We start from the raw sequence: 20,440 nt of genomic DNA on the forward strand, positions 1-20,440 counted from the left end.
AGATTAAGTGTATGTAATATAATGTATGTATGTAAATTGTTCTGTCGCTCTCACCCTGCATCTGAACCAGAAACTCTGTCTTGATGCGGCGAGCTGCCTCACTCTCGTTCTCACTCCTGGAGCCGCACAGTGAGTCTATCTCATCTATGAAGATGATGGAGGGTTTGTGCTCCCGTGCAAGAGTGAACAAGTTCTTTACTAACCTGGAGAGGAGAAAGGAGGCTCAAAGAAACATAAAGCTGGTCATATTATTTTCCCCAATAGACACATGGAGCTGGTGTCCCGCACACAGATTACATTTAAATCCAGGACTAAAAATGCTTTCCCCCCAACAGAGAATAGAATCTCTATCGAGTTTGCTTTTTAGTCTAGGACTAGGCTTAATCTAGGCCTAATTAACAACCATTAAAACAGCATCATTGGATTTATATCTACAAATAATCACTAATGTTTCCCTGGATTAAGAGTAAAATCTCACTTTTCACTCTCTCCCAGCCACTTGGACACCAGGTCAGAGGAGGAGATAGAGAAAAAGGTGGAGTTGTTGGCCTCTGTGGCCACAGCTTTAGCCAGGTAGGACTTTCCTGTACCAGGAGGACCAAAGAGCAGGATCCCCCTCCATGGCGTTCTTTTACCTGACAGACAGACACATGTCTTTGGGAGTGGTCGTGAATAACAGTGGGGAAGAAATAGGCTAAGCTTCTCATTTTCAAATGACTGAACGGTAATAATCAATTGATTCTATACAATGTTGTTGGATAGACTCATTTTCAGTAGGTTCCAAAGGCCCAACAAATTAGCCAATAGTGGAAGTTTCAGCATGTTTCTCATACATTCTGATATTACATCATCATTAATTCTCTGGAGATCTGAGGCAGTAAGAATGCATTACCTGTGAAAAGATGTGGGAATTTAATTGGCAAAATAACAGCTTCTTTCAGTGCCTCTTTGGCTCCCTCTAAACCGGCAACATCATTCCACTTGATGTTTGGCTTTTCCATAATGATGGCGCCTAAAAATCAAAATCCAGTATGAAGAGAACATACAAATAATTTTACAGTAAAGGAAAATATTCAGATACATTCATGTGAAAACCTAATAATAAACTGATTTATTAAGACACCTCAACCGGGTGAGGTAAAAGTAAAGTGAAACTGAGCCAAATAACCTCCTATAAAATTGTGACAGAGCGTTGTAATGTAATTCAAAAGTAAAACTTTCACACAGTATGTCAGTGATACAACTAACCTGAAAGTTGGTTTTGGAACTTCTTTTTCTCTGGGTCATCTCCTTCATCGCTCTCATTTCTGCACAATAATAATCCATCTCAGTTATGCTGAAGAGCACACGTGTACACAGAACCACAAGATGTTTTTGAACCAACTAATTGACTCATCACATTCCAATAACCCCCCCCCCACACACACACACACACACTCACAGCCAAGCCTCATTGCATGAGCAAAGACTGCGCGCGCACACACACACACACCCCTTGTCGTCAGCTTGGGACTCCTTCACAGGCTTGGCGGGTGGAGCCTTCTCTTTCTTCTTCAGATAATCTTTGAGCTTCTCTGCTCTGTCAAGGTACTCAGCACACTTGGCCCTGATGCTCTGTTTGGCTTTGTCACCCTGGGCTTCATCTGGAAGGAGAGGAATGCAAGGATTGTATTACATTCGGTCTCAAGTATCCGTTTTTATTTAGAAAATAATCACAATTACAGTAATCCCCCTGGACTGTGTGAAATGGAAAAATGCATTCTGCTGACAAGATGAAAGAGCAGCATGCAAATATCTCATGGTCTTGAAGCGTACATTTGACTACGTGTAGGAAGTACTGAACAGCGTGTTGGTAGAGACGCAGGGCCTCGTCGTAGTTCTGAGCTTTATCCTCCTGGGCTGCCTTGCTGGCCAGATCTATGGCTTTCTGAAACAGAAACGAGAAAGTTATTAAAAAGCAAATACATAAGGAAAGCAACAAATTGAAAAAGGATTAGCTGCAAGAAGTTTGATTTTGCTAATCAGAATTAATTGACTCTTCAAAGCTATGGGACTTTCACTAGGGACAGGGGGACATGTCATGAATTTAATGCAATTGTAATCTTCTTTCTATGAATTTGGTGCTAGCATTTAATATAATACAAGTAACATAACACAGAAAACACTTAGTATTCAGAGGAATGTACTGTACATCAAGGCTGGGATCGAGAGACTGAAAAACAGCTTCTATCTCAAGGCCATCAGACTGTTAAACAGCCATCACCAACATTGAGTGGCTGCTGCCAACATACTGACTAAAATCTCTAGCCACTTTAATAATAAAAAATTGGATGTAATAAATGTATCACTACTTATCACTACTGCATCCTGCCTATGCAGCTCAGCGCATCCATATATTTTTATGGACATATTCTTATTCCATTCTCTTACAATGTGTGTGTATAATGTAGTTGTTAGATCACTAGTTAGATAATACTGCATGGTCGGAACTAGAAGCACAATCATTTCACGAAACTCGCATTAACATCTGCTAACCATGTGTATGTGCCCAATACAATTTGATTTGATTTAAAGGCCTGTCACATCTGCTGCTGGCTTTCACCATCCCTAAAGAGTGGTTATCAATCAGAGCTCTAATAAAAAGGGGCTTGTCAAAGGTGATAGACCAATATCATCACAAATGCATCTTCAATGACATGAATCAGCCAGGAACTCCTCCTTTCAACCTGGTCTCAGAGCCTTTCGAATTATTCTGCATTTACACTACATGATCGTCGAGCATCATTAATATGGAGTTGGTCCACCCCTTTGCTGCTATAACAGCCTCCACTAGATGTTTGAACATTGCTGTGGAGACTTGCTTCCATTCAGCCACGAGCATTAGTGAGGTCAAGCACTAATGTTGGGCGATTAGGCCTGGCTCACAATCGGCGCTCCAATTCATCCCAAAGGTGTTTGATGGGGTTGAGGGCAGGGCTCTGTACAGCACAGAATCATCTAGAATATCATTGTATGCTGTAGCGTTAAGATAATTCCAGCCACAGACATTTTACATTTACATTACATTTACATTTAAGTCATTTAGCAGACGCTCTTATCCAGAGCGACTTACAAATTGGTGCGTTCACCTTAAGACATCCAGTGGAACAGCCACTTTACAATAGTGCATCTAAATCTAGTAAGGGGGGGGTGAGAAGGATTACTTTATCCTATCCTAGGTATTCCTGAAAGAGGTGGGGTTTCAGGTGTCTCCGGAAGGTGGTGATTGACTCCGCTGTCCTGGCGTCGTGAGGGAGTTTGTTCCACCATTGGGGGGCCAGAGCAGCGAACAGTTTTGACTGGGCTGCGCGGGAACTGTACTTCCTCAGTGGTAGGGAGGCGAGCAGGCCAGAGGTGGATGAACGCAGTGCCCTTGTTTGGGTGTAGGGCCTGATCAGAGCCTGGAGGTACTGAGGTGCCGTTCCCCTCACAGCTCCGTAGGCAAGCACCATGGTCTTGTAGCGGATGCGAGCTTCAACTGGAAGCCAGTGGAGAGAGCGGAGGAGCGGGGTGACGTGAGAGAACTTGGGAAGGTTGAACACCAGACGGGCTGCGGCGTTCTGGATGAGTTGTAGGGTTTAATGGCACAAGCAGGGAGCCCAGCCAACAGCGAGTTGCAGTAATCCAGACGGGAGATGACAAGTGCCTGGATTAGGACCTGCGCCGCTTCCTGTGTGAGGCAGGGTCGTACTCTGCGGATGTTGTAGAGCATGAACCTACAGGAACGGGCCACCGCCTTGATGTTAGTTGAGAACGACAGGGTGTTGTCCAGGATCACGCCAAGGTTCTTAGCGCTCTGGGAGGAGGACACGATGGAGTTGTCAACCGTGATGGCGAGATCATGGAACGGGCAGTCCTTCCCGGGAGGAAGAGCAGCTCCGTCTTGCCGAGGTTCAGCTTGAGGTGGTGATCCGTCATCCACACTGATATGTCTGCCAGACATGCAGAGATGCGATTCGCCACCTGGTCATCAGAAGGGGAAAGGAGAAGATTAATTGTGTGTCGTCTGCATAGCAATGATAGGAGAGACCATGTGAGGTTATGACAGAGCCAAGTGACTTGGTGTATAGCGAGAATAGGAGAGGGCCTAGAACAGAGCCCTGGGGGACGCCAGTGGTGAGAACGCGTGGTGAGGAGACAGATTCTCGCCACGCCACCTGGTAGGAGCGACCGGTCAGGTAGGACGCAATCCAAGCGTGGGCCGCGCCGGAGATGCCCAACTCGGAGAGGGTGGAGAGGAGGATCTGATGGTTCACAGTATCGAAGGCAGCCGATAGGTCTAGAAGGATGAGAGCAGAGGAGAGAGAGTTAGCTTTAGCAGTGCGGAGCGCCTCCGTGATACAGAGAAGAGCAGTCTCAGTTGAATGACTAGTCTTGAAACCTGACTGATTTGGATCAAGAAGTTCATTCTGAGAGAGATAGCGGGAGAGCTGGCCAAGGACGGCACGTTCAAGAGTTTTGGAGAGAAAAGAAAGAAGGGATACTGGTCTGTAGTTGTTGACATCGGAGGGATCGAGTGTAGGTTTTTTCAGAAGGGGTGCAACTCTCGCTCTCTTGAAGACGGAAGGGACGTAGCCAGCGGTCAGGGATGAGTTGATGAGCGAGGTGAGGTAAGGGAGAAGGTCTCCGGAAATGGTCTGGAGAAGAGAGGAGGGGATAGGGTCAAGCGGGCAGGTTGTTGGGCGGCCGGCCGTCACAAGACGCAAGATTTCATCTGGAGAGAGAGGGGAGAAAGAGGTCAGAGCACAGGGTAGGGCAGACCAATATTCCGCCACCAAACTTTACATTTGGCACTGCGCATTGGGGCAGGTAGTGTTCTCCTGGCATCCGCCAAACCCAGATTAATCCGTCGGACTGCCAGATGGTGAAGCTTGATTCATCACTCAAGAGAACGCGTTTCCACTGCTGTCAATGGCGACAAGCTTTACACCACTCCAGCCGACACTTGGCATTGCACATGGTGATCTGGGTTTTCATGGCTGCTCAGCCATGGAAACCCATTTCATGAAGCCCCCGACAAATAATTAATTTTGCTGAAGTTGCTTCCAGAGGCAGTTTGGAACTTGGTAGAGTGTTGCAACTGAGGACAGATTATTTTTTACGCGCTACGTGTTTCAGCACCCGGCAGTTCCGTTCTGCGAACTTGTGTGGCTTACCACTTCACAGGTGAGCTGTTGTTGCTCCTAGAAGTTTCTATTTAACAACAACAGCACTTACAGTTGACCAGGACAGCTCTAGTAGGGCAGAAATTTGATGAACTGACTTGGAAAGGTGGCATCCTATAACAGTGCCATGTTGAAAGTCACTGAGCTCTTCAGTAAGGTCATTCTACTGCCAATGTTTGTCTATGGAGATTGCATGGCTGTGTGCTACATTTAACACACCCATCAGCAACGGGTGTGGCTGAAATAGCTGAATGCACTAATTTGAAGAGCTGTCCACATACTTGTGTGTGTGTATGAATACGTATATACATACACCAACGGTTAAAAGTTTTAGAACACCTTGTCATTAAAGGGGTTATTTTTATTTTAACTATTTTTCTTCATTGTAGAATAATAGTGAAAACATATAAACTATGAAATAACAAATATGGAATCATGTAGTAACCCCCACCCCCCCTAAAAAAAATAGTTTTTATATTTTTAAATTTGAGATTCTACAAATAGCCACCCCTTGCCTTGATGACAGCTTTAAAACACTCAACCATTTTCACCTGGAATGCTTTTCCAATAGTCTTGAAGGAGTTCTCAAATGCTGAGCAATGATTGGCTGCTTTTCATTCACTCTGCGGTCCAACTAATCCCAAACCATCTCAATTTGGTTGAGGTCGAGGGGGGATTGTGGAGGCCAGGTCATCTGATGCAGCACTCCATCACTCTCCTTCTTGGTAAAATAGCCCTTACACAGCCTGGAGGTGTGTTGGGTCATTGTCCTGTTGATAAACAAATGATAGTGGGACTAAGCCCAAACCAGATGGGATGTCGTATCACTGCAGAATGCCCTGGTAGCCATGCTGGTTAAGTGTACCTTGAATTCTAAATAAAAATCACTGACAGTATCACCAGCAAAGAGCCCCCACACCTCCTCCATGCTACACGGTGGGAAATACACATGCAGAGATTATCTGTTCACCCGAACCGCATCTCACAAAGACACGGAGGTTGGAAACAAAAATCTCCAATTTGTGAAACCAAAGGGCAGATTTCCACCAGTCTAATGTCCATTGCTTGTGTTTCTTGGCCCAAGCAAGTCTTCTTAATAGTGTGCTTTAGTAGTGGTTTCTTCGCAGCAATTCGACCATGAAGGCCTGATTCACGCAGTCTCCTCTGAACAGTTGATGATGGGATGTGTCGGTTACTTGAACTCTGTGAAACATTTATTTGGGCTGTAATTTCAGAGGCTGATGACTAATGAACTTATCCTCTGCAGCAGAGGTTACTCTAGGTCTTCCTTTGCTGTGGCGGTCCCCATGAGAACCAGTTTTTTCATAGCGCTTGATGGTTTTTGCGACTGCACTTGAAGAAACATTCAAAGTTCATGAAATTTTCCAGATTGACTGACCTTTAAGTAATGATGGACTGTTGTTTCTCTTTGTTTATTTGAGCTGTCCTTTACCAAATAGGGCCATCTTCTGTATACCCCCCCACCTTGTCACAGCACAACTGGTTGGCTCAAAACGCATTAAGGGAAGAAATTTCACAACTTAAGGCACACCTGTTAATTAAAATGCATTCCAGGTGACTACCTCATGAAGCTGGTTGAGAGAATGCCAAGAGTGTGCAAAGCTGTTAAGACAAAGGGTGGCTATTTGAAGAATCACAACTATATTTGATTCCATGTATTATTTCAAACTTTCGATGTCGTCACTATTTTTCAACAATGTACATTTTTGGGGGGTAAAATAAAGAAAAACCCTTGAATGAGTAGGCGTTCTAAAACTTTTGACCGGTAGTGTAAATAGTGTAAATCCAAGACACTCCATTTAGTATGATATGTTACCAATTACAATTCCTATTAAATGTTTAAAAAATAATAACAATCTAGGTAGCTAGGGGTTAGGGTTACATTTGGGAGTTAGGTTAAAGGGTTTTAAGGTTAGGGTTAGCTAAAATGCCAAGTAGTTGCAAGGTTGCTAAAAAGTAGTAAGTAGCTGAAAAGTTGCAAATTAGCTAAAATTGTCCATGATGAGACTCAAATTCACAACCTTTGGGTTGCTAGACATTCGAGGTATGTAACCATACCAAACTTAACATGTCATACTAATTTGAGTGTCGTTTTTATTTTTTTAAACCTTTATTAAACTAGGCAAGTCAGTTACGAACAAATTATTTTACAATGATGGCCTACCCAGGTCAAACCCGGACACTGCTGTGCCAATTGTGCGCTGCCCTATGGGACTCCCAATCACGGCCGGATGTGAAGCAGCCTGGATTTAAACCAGGTACTGCAGTGATGCCTCTTGCACAGATGCAATGCCTTGACTGCTGCGCCACACGGGAGCCCAAAGATACTGGTGTTACTATGTTATTTCTAGTCTATGAGACCAGGCTGCTCATTCAGATAAAGGCCTGCTAAAATTAAAGCACATTATTTTATAAAATGCTGAGGGTATGAAAAATATTGCTCCAAAGCTAAGATGTTTAAATTAGTGTTTTGAGTGGCCCAAATAAAATGTGAAGGATGTTTTGTTTTTTTGGACTTCCATTTTTCATGTACCCTGAAAAAAAGTATATGGGGCCAGGAGAGACTAATGCACCGCTTTGTTTTGTTTCAAATGCTACTGCAAAGCTTAACAAAATTATGTGAACAAATCAACTGAAAGACTTGGTTTGAAGCAGAATTTCCGTTAGGAAAACGTGGCGCCGGATATTTGACCGGCAGAATTTTTTGTTAACCGACATTTGAGAAATTTACCAGACCCATACGCATTGGGTGCGTAACCGGATTTAGATAATGGTTACACATCTTTACCTAATTTTGATGCTGACTGCCACATTTACTTTTCCCTCTGGAAACAAGACTAGTAACAAAAAGTAAAATCACCAGCCTGTCAACCTAATATTGCCCTTAGTAGAAAAGTATACCTATTCTATTGGTGAAAACAAGTTATTTGTCACATGCACCGAATACAACAGGTGTAGACCTTACAGTGAAATGCTTACTTACAAGCCCTTAACACTTATTTTTCTTAACTGCATTGTTGGTTAAGTAACAAATCAGCAGTAAAATAACTGTCGTGAGACTATATACAGGGGTACTGGTACAGAGTCAATGTTCGGGGGCACTGGTTAGTTGAGGTAATTGAGGCAATATGTATATGTAGGTAGAGTTGAAGTGACTATGCATAGACAATAAACAGAGCATAGCAGCAGCATAAAATAGGGGGTGGGCAATGCAAATAGTTTGGGTAGCCATTTGATTAGATGCTCAGGAGTCTTAGGGCTTGGGGGTAGAGGCTTATTAACAGCCTCTTGGACCTAGACTTGGTGCTCCAGTACCGCTTGCCGTGCAGTAGCAGAGAGAACAGTCTATGACTAGGATGGCTGATCATTTTTTGGGCCTTCCTCTGACGCCGCCTGGTATAGAGGTCCTGGATGGCAGGAAGCTTGGCCCCAGTGATGTACTGGGCCGTGTGCACTACCCTCTGTAGTGCCTTGCGGTCGGAGGCCGAGCAGTTGCTACACCAACCAGTGATGCTCTCGATGGTGCAGCTGTAGAACCTTTTGAGAATCCGAGGACCCATGCCAAATCTTTTCAGTCTCCTGAGGGGGAATAGGTTCTGACGTGCCCTCTTCACAACTGTCTTGGTGTGCTTGGACCATGTTAGTTTGTTGGTGATGTGGACGCCAAGGAACTTGAAGCTCTCAACATGCTCCACTACAGCCCCGTCGATGAGAATGGGGGCATGCTCGGTCCTATTTTTCCTGTAGTCCACAATCATCTCCTTTGTCTTGATCACATTGAGGGAGAGATTGTTGTCCTGGCACCACATGGCCAGGTCTCTGACCTCCCCCCAATAGGATTTCTCTGCGTTGTCGGTGATCAGGCCTACCACTGTTGTGTCATCGGCAAACTTAATGACGGTGTTGGAGTCGTGCCTGGCTGTGCTGTCATGAGTGAACAGACAGTACACGAGGGGACTGAGCATGCATCTGAGGGGCCCGTGTTGAGGATCAGCGTGGCGGATGTGTTGTTACCTACCCCTAGGTAGGAGCAGCCCGCCAGGAAGTCCAGGGTCCAGTTGCAGAGGGAGGTGTTTAGTCCCAGGGTCCTTATTTTATTCATGAGCTTTGAGGGCACTATGATGTTGAATGCTGAGCTGTAGTCAATGAATAGCATACTCACAGGTGTTCTTTTTGTCCATGTGGGAAAGGGCAGTGTGGAGTGCAATAGAAATTGCATTAACTTTGGATCTGTTGGGGCGGTATGCACATTGGAGTAGGTCTAGAGTTTCTGGGATAATGTTGTTGACGTGAGCCATGACCAGCCTTTCAAAGCACTTCATGGCGACAGACGTGAGTGCAATGGGTCGGTAGTCATTTAGACAGGTTACCTTGGTGTTCTTGGGCACAGGGACAATGGTGGTCTACTTGAAACAAATCAAATCAAATTTTATGTTGGTATTACAGACTCGGTCAGGGACAGGTTGAAAATGTCAGTGAAGACACTTGCCAGTTGGTCAGCGCATGCTTGGAGTACATGTCCTGGTAATCCATCTGGCCCTGCGGTCTTGTGAACCCTTACCTGTTTAAAGGTCTTACTTCCAATGTAACATCAATATTTAGACTTATGGATGCCACCCATTAGATAAAATACAGAAAGGTTACGTATTTCACTGAAAGAATAAACGTTTTGTTTCCGGAATCAACCATATTAATGACCAAAGGCTAGTATATCTGTGTGTTATTATGTTATAATTAAGTCTATGATTTGATAGAGCAGTCTGACTGAGCGATGGTAGGCAGCAGCAGGCTCGTAAGCATTCATTCAAACAGCACTTTCATGTGTTTTGCCAGCAGCTCTTCGCTGTGCTACAAGCATTGAGCTGTTTATGACTTCAAGCCTATCAACTCCCGAGATTAGGCTGGTGTAATCGATGTGAAATGGCTAGCTAGTTAGCGGGGTGTGCACTAATAGCGTTTCAAACATCACTCGCTCCGAGACTTGGAGTGGTTGTTCCTCTTGCTCTGCAAGGGTAACGCTGCTTCGAGGGTGGCTGTGGTCGATGTGTTCCTGGTTTGAGCCCAGGTAGGGGCGAGGAGAGGGACAGAAGCTATACTGTTACACTTGCAATACTAAAGTGCCTATAAGAACATTCAATAGTCAAAGGTATATGAAATACAAATGGTATAGAGAGAGAAAAAGTCCTATAAATACTATATTAACTACAACCTAAAACCTCTTACCTTGGAATATTGAAGTCTCATGTTAAAAAGGAACCACCAACTTTCATATATTCTCATGTTCTAAGCCAGGAACTTAACCTTTTTGGGATAGGGGGCAGCATTTTCACTTTTGGATTAATAGCGTGCCCAGAGTGAACTGCCTCCTACTCTGTCCCAGATGCTAATATATGCATATTATTATCAGTAATGGATAGAAAACACTCTGAAGTTTCTAAACCTGTTTGAATTATGTCTGTGAGTATAACAGAACTCATATGGCAGGCGAAACCCTGAGACAAAATCTAACCAGGAAGTGGGAAATCTGAGGTTTGTAGCTTGGCCTACCGAATACACAGTGTCTATGGAGTCAAGTTGCACTTCCTACAGCTTCCACTAGATGTCAACAGTCTTTAGAAACTTGTTTCAGGCTTCTGCTATAAAGGAGGGGAGAATGGGAGCTGAATGAGTCATGGGTCTGGCAGAGTGTCTCAGGCTCGTGATGCGCGCTCCCGACAGAGTTAGCTCTTGTTCCAGTGCTTTTCTTCAGACAATATAATTCTCCGGTTGGAACCTTATTGATGATTTATGTTAAAAACATCCTAAAGATTGATTCCATACATCGTTTGACTTGTTTCTACGACCTGTAATGGAACTTTTTGAGTTTTTTGTCTGGACGAAGTACTCGCGCCTCATGAAGATGGATTGCTGGACTGAACACGCTAACAACAAGTGGCTATTTGGACATAAATGATGGACTTTATGGAACAAATCAGTCATTTATTGTCAAACCAGGATTCCTGGGAGCGCCTTCTGATGAAGATCAAAGGTAAGTGAATATTTATAGTGTTATTTCTAACTTCTGTTGACTCCAACATGGCGGATATTTCTTTGGCTGGATTGGGCTCTGAGCACCGTTCTCAGATTATGCTTTTTCCGTAAAGTTTTTTTGAAATCTGACACAGCGGTTGCATTAAGGAGAAGTATATCTTTAATTCTGTGAATAACACTTGTATCTTTTATCAATGTTTATTATGAGTATTTCTGCAAAATCACCGTATGTTTTGGAATCAAAACATTACTGCATGTAACGCGCCAATGTAAACTGAGATTTTTGGATATAAATATGCACATTATCGAACAAAACATACATGTATTGTGTAACATGATGTCCTATGAGTGTCATCTGATGAAGGTCATCAAAGGTCAGTGATTTAATTTATTTATTATTAATTTGATCTATATATCTGCTTTTTGTGACTCCTGTTTTGCTGTATTGGACTTGTTAATGTGTGAAAGTTATACATTTCTAAAAAATATTTTTGAATTTCACACGCTGCCTTTTCAGTGGAATGTTGTCGAGGGGTTCCGCTAGCGCAACGCTTGCACTAGAAAAGGTTAAACGTTAGCTTTTTTACATGGCACATATTGCACTTTTACTTTCTTCTCCAACACTTTGTTTTTGCATTATTTAAACCAAATTGAACATGTTTCATTATTTATTTGAGGCTAAATAGATTTTTATTGATGTATTATATTAAGTTAAAATAAGTGTTCATTCAGTATTGTTGTAATTGTCATTATTACAAATAAATACATTTTTTTTAAAAAGTTAAATCGGTATCGGCTTTTTTTGGGGGGTTCTCCAATAATCGGCATCGGCGTTGAAAAATCATAATCGGTCGACCTCTATTACATAACTGTGGTGCGTTACACCTAAAGCCGGATTTACTAAACATTGTGGAAACAAGCGGGACCTGAAGAGTTAATTAACCAACCTTGCGAATCGATTTTTGGTATCTCATATTTTTATATTTCAAAAGGGAAGTGAGGTATGTTGGAAGCTTGTGGAGCACGGCTTTGTAAACAAGGGAATAACAGGACTTTAGTGAGGTCCAGGCGACATTCTGATACAGGATGCAGTGATGAGTACTAAAACTGTTACCTGTAATAAAGCGAAGAGCGCTATGGCAGACAGCACCCAATGGTTTAAGAGTAGTGGCTGCCGCATTCTGGTAAATGGTGTCACCAAAGTCAAGAACTGTCAGGAAAGTTGACTGCACAATCTGTTACCTTCTGTTCATGTAGAGGCAACATCTATTTCTAAAAAAAGAAGCCCACTTTAAAACCTTAGCTTTTTAACTAGCTTATCAGTATATATTTTTAAACATTATATCTTTAGCAATCCAAATACCCAGATATTTATTAGCGGGAACCTGCTCAATGAGAGAGCCACCCGAATGAGTGAATATGTAGCCCATCAGATCTTCTGTGAATTAGAGAACAAATTTAGTTAGACAATAGATCCCAAATGCATACAACCAGTAGGCCCAGGATGCATAGAAAAAACACATAAAAAAGCAAATGAGGCTGATGCAACAGATAACGGTTATCTTAAAAATGTTAAACTATTTATTTATCCACATAAGCGTACAAGGTAGTAGCCTACGAGTGAATGTTCGTTCCATAATGCAATTAATGGGAGAACACCACTGTAGCAGCAGCTTTCAAGCGGTCCGACAGATTTTCCACTCATTGTTTATTACAGGCAGAGCATACACAGCCTATGAAACTACAGTGGCCAATTCAATTCCGCTAAACCGGTCAATATAATTCCATCGCCTAGCAATTCTATCAATCAATTCTTCTCCCGGACAATTGGCTGGTGCCAGGTTTACTTCATCAGCTTTTTATTTATTTTCTATAAAATTAAAAATACTTTGATATAGATATCACACACACACAAAAAAAGTAATACATATATATATATATGCCCCAATCACTTCAATAATTTTTTGTTGGCTAAAGATAGCTCAAGTCGGCATTGACTTTTGAAACAAATCATTTCTCTTTCATAACTTTTTCTCCCCAATTTTGTGGTATCCAATTGGCAGTTTCTTGTCGCATCGCTGCAACGGTACGGACTAGGGAGAGGCGAAGGAAACACGATCCTCCGAAACACGATCCAACCAAGCCGCACTGCTTCTTGACACAATGCACGCTTAACCCGGAAGCCAGCCACACCAATGTGTCAGAAGACACACCGCACACCTGGTCCGCCACAGGCGTCGCTAGAGCATGATGGGACAAGGACATCCCTGCCGGCCAAATCCTCCCCTAACCCGGGCGACGCTGGGCCAATTGTGCGCCGCCCCATGGGTCTCCCGGTCGCAGCCGGCTGCAACAGCGCCTGGACTCGAACCAGGCTCGCTAGTGGCACAGCTAGCACTGCGATGCAGCGCCTTAGACCACTGCACCGCTCCGGAGGCCCGACTTGTTAAACAAATCTTAACCATGGATGACCAGCTCTCTCCTGGCCCCATATATTACTTTCTGGGTAAATTACAAAATAGAGTCATAAAAAAGGTGAAGTTAATTTAGCTACATATATATTCATAGAAACTTGAAATATTGTCTGAGTAATTCAACATAATGTTTGATATAGAAGTCTTCATAAAGAACATCAAAAGTTTTTAAAAAGCTAAATAAAACTTTGTTATTTGGTTCAAGGTGCAACACAACATTGATTATTTAATGACCTTTACTCAAGTTCGGTCTTTCATCAATCACTTAAACATGCTAAATAATTATATTGTACCTACCTCAATGCTTATTTTTGTTATAAAAATAACTACATTGAACAAAAATAAACGCAACATGTAAAGCGTTGGTCCCATGTTTCATGAGCTAAAATAAAATCTTAGAAATGTTCCATATGCACAGAAAGCTTCTCAAATTTCGTGCACAAATTAGTTTACGTCCCTGTTAGTGAGCATTTCTCTTTTGCCAAGATAACCCACACAACACAATGCCATGTCTCAAGTTGAGGGAGGGTGAAATTAACACATTGACTGCTAGAATGTCCACCAGAGCGGTTGCCGGAAAATGTCATGTTAATTTCTCTAAAATAAGCTGCCTCCAAAGTCGTTTTAGAGAATTTGGCAGTACGCCCAACCCACTTCACAACCGCAGACCACATGAATGGCGTCATGTGAGAGAGCAGTTTGCTGATGTCAACATGGTTAACAGAATGCCCCACTGGTGGTGGTTATGGTATGGGCAAGCCTAAGCTACGGACAACAAACACAATTGCATTTTATCAATGGCAATTTGAACACACAGAGATACTGTGACGCGATCCTGAGGCCCATAGTCGTGCCATTCATCCACCGCCATCACCTCATGTTTCAGCATTTAATGCACAGCCCCATGTCACAAGAATCTGTACACAATTCTTGGAAGCTGAAAATGTCCCAGGTCTTCCATGGCCTACATAGTTAGACATGCGAATATGTTAAGGCAAGGGCTGATTTCAAGGTTTTACTGCTAACCTACAAAGCATTACATGGGCTTGCTCCTACCCATCTTTCCAATTTGGTCCTGATGTACATACCTACACATACGCTACGGTCACAAGACGCAGGCTTCCTTACTGTCCCTAGAATTTCTAAGCAAGCAGCTGTAGGCAGTGCTTTCTCCGATAGAGCTCAATTTTTATGGAATGGTCTGCCTATCTATGTGAGACACGCAGACTCGGTCTCAACCTTTGAGTCTTTATTGAAGACTTCTCTCTTCAGTAGGTCCTATGATTGAGTGTAGTCTGGCCCAGGAGTGTGAAGGTGAATGGAAAGGCACTGGAGCAACAAACTGCCCTTGCTGTCTCTACCTGGCTGGTTCCCCCCTCTCCCCCCTGGGATTCTCTGCCTCTAACCCTATTACAGGGGCTGAGTCACTCGCTTAGTCCCTAGGAGGGGTGCGTAACTTGAGTGGCTTGTGTCTCTGACGTGGTCTCTGACGTAGCCCCCCCCTTGGGTTGTGCCGTGGCAGAGATCTTTGTGGGCTATACTCGGGCCTCGTCTCAGGATGGTAAGTTGGTGGTTGAAGATATCCTTCTAGTGGTGTGGGGGCTGTGCTTTGGCAAAGTGGGTGGGGTTATATCCTGCCTGTTTGGACCTGTCCGGAGGTATCGTCAGACGGGGCCACAGTGTCTCCCGACCCCTCCTTTCCAGCCTCCAGTATTTATGCTGCAGTAGTTTGTGTCAGGGGGCTAGGGTCAGTCTGTTATATCGGGAGTATTTATCCTGTCTTATCCAGTCCCCTGTGTGAATTTAAGTATGTTCTCTCTAATTCTCTCTCGGAAGACCTGAGCCCTAGGACCATGCCTCAGGACTACCTGGCCTGATGACTCCTTGCTGTCCCCCAGTCCACCTGGCCGTGCTGCGGCTCCAGTTTCAACTGTTCTGCCTGTGGCTATGGAACCCTGACCTGTTCACCGGACGTACTACCTGTCCCAGACCTGCTGTTTTCAACTCTCTAGAGACAGCAGGAGCGGTAGAGATACTCTGAATGATCGGCAATGAAAAGCCAACTGACATTTCCTCCTAAGGTGCTGACCGGTTGGACCCTCGACAACCACTGTGATTGTTATTATTTGACCCTGCTGGTCATCTATGAACATCTTGGCCATGTTCTGTTATAATCTCCACCCGGCATAGCTAGAAGAGGACTGGCAACCCCTCTAGGTTTCTTCCTAGGTTCTGGCCTTTCTAGGGAATTTTCCCCTAGCCACCGTGCTTCTACACCTGCATTGCTTGTTGTTTGGGGTTTTAGGCTGGGTTTCTGTACAGTACTTTGTGACATCTGCTGATGTAAGAAGTGATTTATAAATAAATTTGATTGATGTCACCCATTGAGCATGTTTGGGATGCCCTGGATCGACAGTGTGTATCCAGAAAATATCAAGACACTTCAAACACACATTGAAGGAGTGGGACAGCATTCAACAGACCACAATCAACAGCCTGATCAACCTTATGGGAAGGAAATGTGTTGCGCTGCATGAGGCAAACACACATGTATATATGCACATATTATCAGGAAACTAGGTATATGTCACATGTCACTACTTCACAGGAGAGGCATTTGAATGTAAACTTTTTTTAAATTAAAATGAGTTTGGCAGAAATGCCATCTGGAACGATATTCATGTGCCTTAATAACAAACTTGTATGCCATTTGTAAATACAACAACAATTGTTAAATTACAAGCCTAGTTGGTTTAGCCACAGAACAAGACAGGAACTTTCCTGCTAGACATGATTAGCTGTGATAATGGTTGGGCTGGATATGGCGAGAGAGGAGTTCGGATTGGTCTGCCATGTAGCAAGTTTGTCTATAAAATGAGCTGCTCAGTAGGCGTAGATAATCCTTTATTACATGTTTTTTCTTAAAGATGCTATTCGCTTTCTGGAGGATCATGTTCTGAAATCAGTGGAATGTCCGATGGAAGCAGAGTATGATAGCTAAGGATTAGATGGAGAAGATTCTGGCGTTTGATTGCAAATATGAAGAGGGAGTCGAAAAGAGAACACACAAAAGGCTGTTGTATAAAACACCTGTCTCCGGATTTTATCTTCAAACTAAGGGCCACCATGGCATCCGTGACAGAGGGAGAAGCATTCATCCATGTATTCGTGTAAAACAGTCTAGCTAGCTACTTTTTTCAGATATTCTAAATTTCTAATTTTGTCAGAAATCAGTTCCCTTTTCAAGTTAAAGCGTACTGTTAGATAGCTGGCTCCCTAACTAAGACCACATGTATGATCTGTATAGTAACATTGTATTTCAGAGCCATCTGCATTGCTAGTTATAGCCTAATGTTGGCTAACATTGAACCTAGTTTGTTAATATTAGCTGCCAGCAGATTCATGCAGGGTAGTAACGTAATGAGTTGGGATTATGGTTCATTGCTTAGCTAGCTAGATAACCGTGTAAACAAGACTCCACTATGCAAGTAACCATTTCACTGTACCGTTTACACCTTCTGTATCCTGTGCATGTGACAAACATCGATTTGATTTGAAATAGTGTTTACCAGTGACGGTAATGTGAATAACAACATGACCTGCACCAAAGTCAAATTAGGATATAACGTTAGGCCAACGAGACAGTGTCCCAAATGTTAAAATCCTCCGGGGAATGCCCTGCTTTTATATATATTCACACTCACAAGCGTAATCTATTTTCTGTCATTAGTTCGCCATTAACGCTTATTTCATGTGAGTTTATTTTCCTGTAATAATGAATACTAATTATCTCAAATTAAGACGTCGTCAGCTAACTGGCTAGCCAGCTAACTTAGCATTAGCTAGCTAACAAGCTAGAAACGAATCAAAACATTGTTCATTTGCTTAACAGTTAACTAGTCAATTACATTATCATGGTACTAGTTTATTGAAATGTCAGATTGTCTTGGCCTTGCTGGGGGCGCGCTAGTCATCGAGAACGCAAGGCAAGGGGTCAATTATTGTACACATTTACACCAACATGAACATGTCAACCTTGCTACTGTAACTAGCTTCTAGGAAACGTGCATGCAATCAAGTTTCGGTTAACAGTTAATGTTAAAGTTAGCTAGTTAAACAGGCTTCAACGAATTCTAGTGACTAACGTTAACGTTAGTTGCTGCTCTGTCCTCAAATCGGTAAACTCGCAGTAACAAAATAACTAACGTTACTCAGCTAGCTAGCTAACGTTACCTAACACGTTAACATAACTTCACGGTAGCCAGATAGCCAAAGCTAGCTAGCGCACATCAACACTGGTATAACGGTAAGTTGGACATTTGATTACCTAGTTAACAAGATCACGAATCACGAACAAACGTTAGTTATAAAGCTAAACTGTGTGTGTTGCTAACTAGCTACAATAGTAGGCAGCTTTCCCAACTTACCTGTAAATTGTTGTTGGCAGCCATAACGGCTAATTACTTGTCAATAAAATAGTTTCAAATATAATAAGCGCCAAAACAGGCCTTATATTTGTTAATAATTAAAACTACAGCCCAACAGTCGCTATTTAATTTAAAATCAACTGGATTGTTTTCCTTTTTCAGGTCGTTGAATAACACTGAAGCTTAAAAAAAATCCGCACTCGGGGTCGCCACAGTCATAAACCCCGCCCATTTATTCAATTTATATTATTAAATTATTATTTTAAATCTAACAGTAAATGCTTTACCCTACATTTTGTTTTCACGATATAGAATTTTTTTTGACTTTGTGGCTGTGCTATCCCAGTGAGACACATTATGAGATGTGTGGTTGATTTCCGTAGAACTCTCACGTGAACACGAAATTACGTAACTGGTCGTCAGAGGTGCGTTCAGTTTACTTGAATGTTTGTTACATTGTTAACTGGCGTCCAATTTGTCTTCTTAATAGTGACTATAAGACATTAGCCTTACTACTTGCAAAAATAATTGAAGAAGTCCTGGATGCAATCATTGATGAAACACAGTATGGCTTTGAGGAACAGACATATTTCTAAAAAATATCTGACTAGTATTAGACATACTTGAGTACTCAGAACTAATAACCAAGGATAGGTTCATAAACTCAGCGAAAAAAGAAACGTCCTCTCACTGTCAACTGCAAACTTAACATGTGTAAATATTTGTATGAACATAAGATTCAACAACAGACATACACTGAACAAGTTCCACAGACACGTGACTAACAGAAATGGAATAATGTGTCCCTGAACAAAGGGGGGGTGTATAAAAAAAAGTAACAGTCAGTATCTGGTGTGGCCACCAGCTGCATTAAGTACTGCATTGCATCTCCTCCTCATGGACTGCACCAGATTTGCCAGTTCTTGCTGTGAGATGTTACCCCACTCTTCCACCAAGGCACCTACAAGTTACTGGACATTTCTGGTGGGGAATGGCCCTAGCCCTCACCCTCCGATCCAACAGGTCCCAGACGTGCTCAATGGGTTTGAGATCTGGGCTCTTCGCTGGCCAATGCAGAACACTGACATTCCTGTCTTGCAGGAAATCACGCACAGAACGAGCAGTATGGCTGGTGGCATTGTCAGGCTGGAGGGTCATGTCAGGATGAGTGCAGGAAGGGTACCACAGGGAGGAGGATGTCTTCCCTGTAACGCACAGCGTTGAGATTGCCTGCAATTTCAACAAGCTCAGTCCGATGATGCTGTGACACACCGCCCCAGACCATGACGGACCCTCCACCTCGATCCCGCTCCGGAGTACAGGCCTCGGTGTAACGCTCATTCCTTCGATGATAAATGCGAATCCGACCATCACCCCTGGTGAGACAAAACCGCGACTCGTCAGTGAAGAGCACTTTTTGCCAGTCCTGTCTGGTCCAGCAACGGTGGGTTTGTGCCCATAGGTGACGTTGTTGACGGTGATGTCTGGTGAGGACCTGTCTCACAACAGGCCTACAAGCCCTCAGTCCCGCCTCTCTCAGCCTATTGCGGACAGTCTGAGCACTGATAGAAGGATTGTGCGTTCCTGGTGTAACTCGGGCAGTTGTTGTTGCCATCCTTTAACTGTCCCGCAGGTGTGATGTTTGGATGTACCGATGTTACACGTGGTCTGCCACTGCGAGGACGATCAGCTGTCCGTACTGTCTCCCTGCAGCGCTGTCTTAGGCGTGTCACAGTACAGACATGGCAATTTATTGCCCTGGCTACATCTGTAGTTCTCATGCCTCCTTGCAGCATGCCTAAGGCACGTTCACGCAGATGAGCAGGGACCCTGGGCATCTTTCTTTTGGTGTTTTTCAGAGTCAGTAGAAAGGCTTCTTCAGTGTCCTAAGTTTTCATAACTGTAACCTTAATTGCCTACCATCTGTAAGCTGTTAGTGTCTTAATGACCGTTCCACAGGTGCATGTTCATTAATTGTTTATGATTCATTGAACAAGCATGGGAAACAGTTTTTGAACCCTTTACAGTGAAGATCTGTGAAGTTATTTTGATATTTACAAATGATCTTTGAAAGACAGTGTATTTTTTTGCTGAGTTTATTATTATTTTAAATAAAGCATTTGACACAGTAGAGCATTAGTTCCTCTTCCACTCCCTTGAGAAATTTGTTTTGGGGATTTTTTCTGTAAGGCTATTAAGACTCTCTATACAAATGGTAATAGCTCTATCAAATTGAAATATGGCACCTCGCCTAGATTTGAGTTAAAGAGAGGAATTAGGCAAG

At 43.1% G+C, this 20,440-nt stretch overlaps 1 protein-coding gene across 2 annotated transcripts in view; it reads right to left on the reverse strand.

The window, feature by feature from the left end:
* LOC115114495 (vacuolar protein sorting-associated protein 4B-like) overlaps positions 1-20,440 on the reverse strand; it is a 35,435-nt gene that overhangs the window by 6,983 nt on the left and 8,012 nt on the right. The window contains exons 1-7 of one of the 2 annotated variants that reach the window (XM_029642775.2): positions 18,157-18,463; positions 1,816-1,927; positions 1,493-1,643; positions 1,249-1,307; positions 893-1,012; positions 479-635; positions 55-203 (exon numbers count right to left, since the gene is read on the reverse strand). In XM_029642775.2, coding sequence (XP_029498635.2) covers positions 55-203; positions 479-635; positions 893-1,012; positions 1,249-1,307; positions 1,493-1,643; positions 1,816-1,927; positions 18,157-18,180 — 772 coding nt within the window. In that variant the 5' untranslated portion in view covers positions 18,181-18,463. Of the gene's footprint in view, positions 1-54; positions 204-478; positions 636-892; positions 1,013-1,248; positions 1,308-1,492; positions 1,644-1,815; positions 1,928-18,156; positions 18,464-20,440 lie in introns of those variants that run through there. The other variant, XM_029642774.2, reaches the window with a different exon arrangement.

This window comes from Oncorhynchus nerka, linkage group LG9b, assembly GCF_034236695.1.
Source record: "Oncorhynchus nerka isolate Pitt River linkage group LG9b, Oner_Uvic_2.0, whole genome shotgun sequence".
Taxonomy (NCBI): domain Eukaryota; kingdom Metazoa; phylum Chordata; class Actinopteri; order Salmoniformes; family Salmonidae; genus Oncorhynchus; species Oncorhynchus nerka.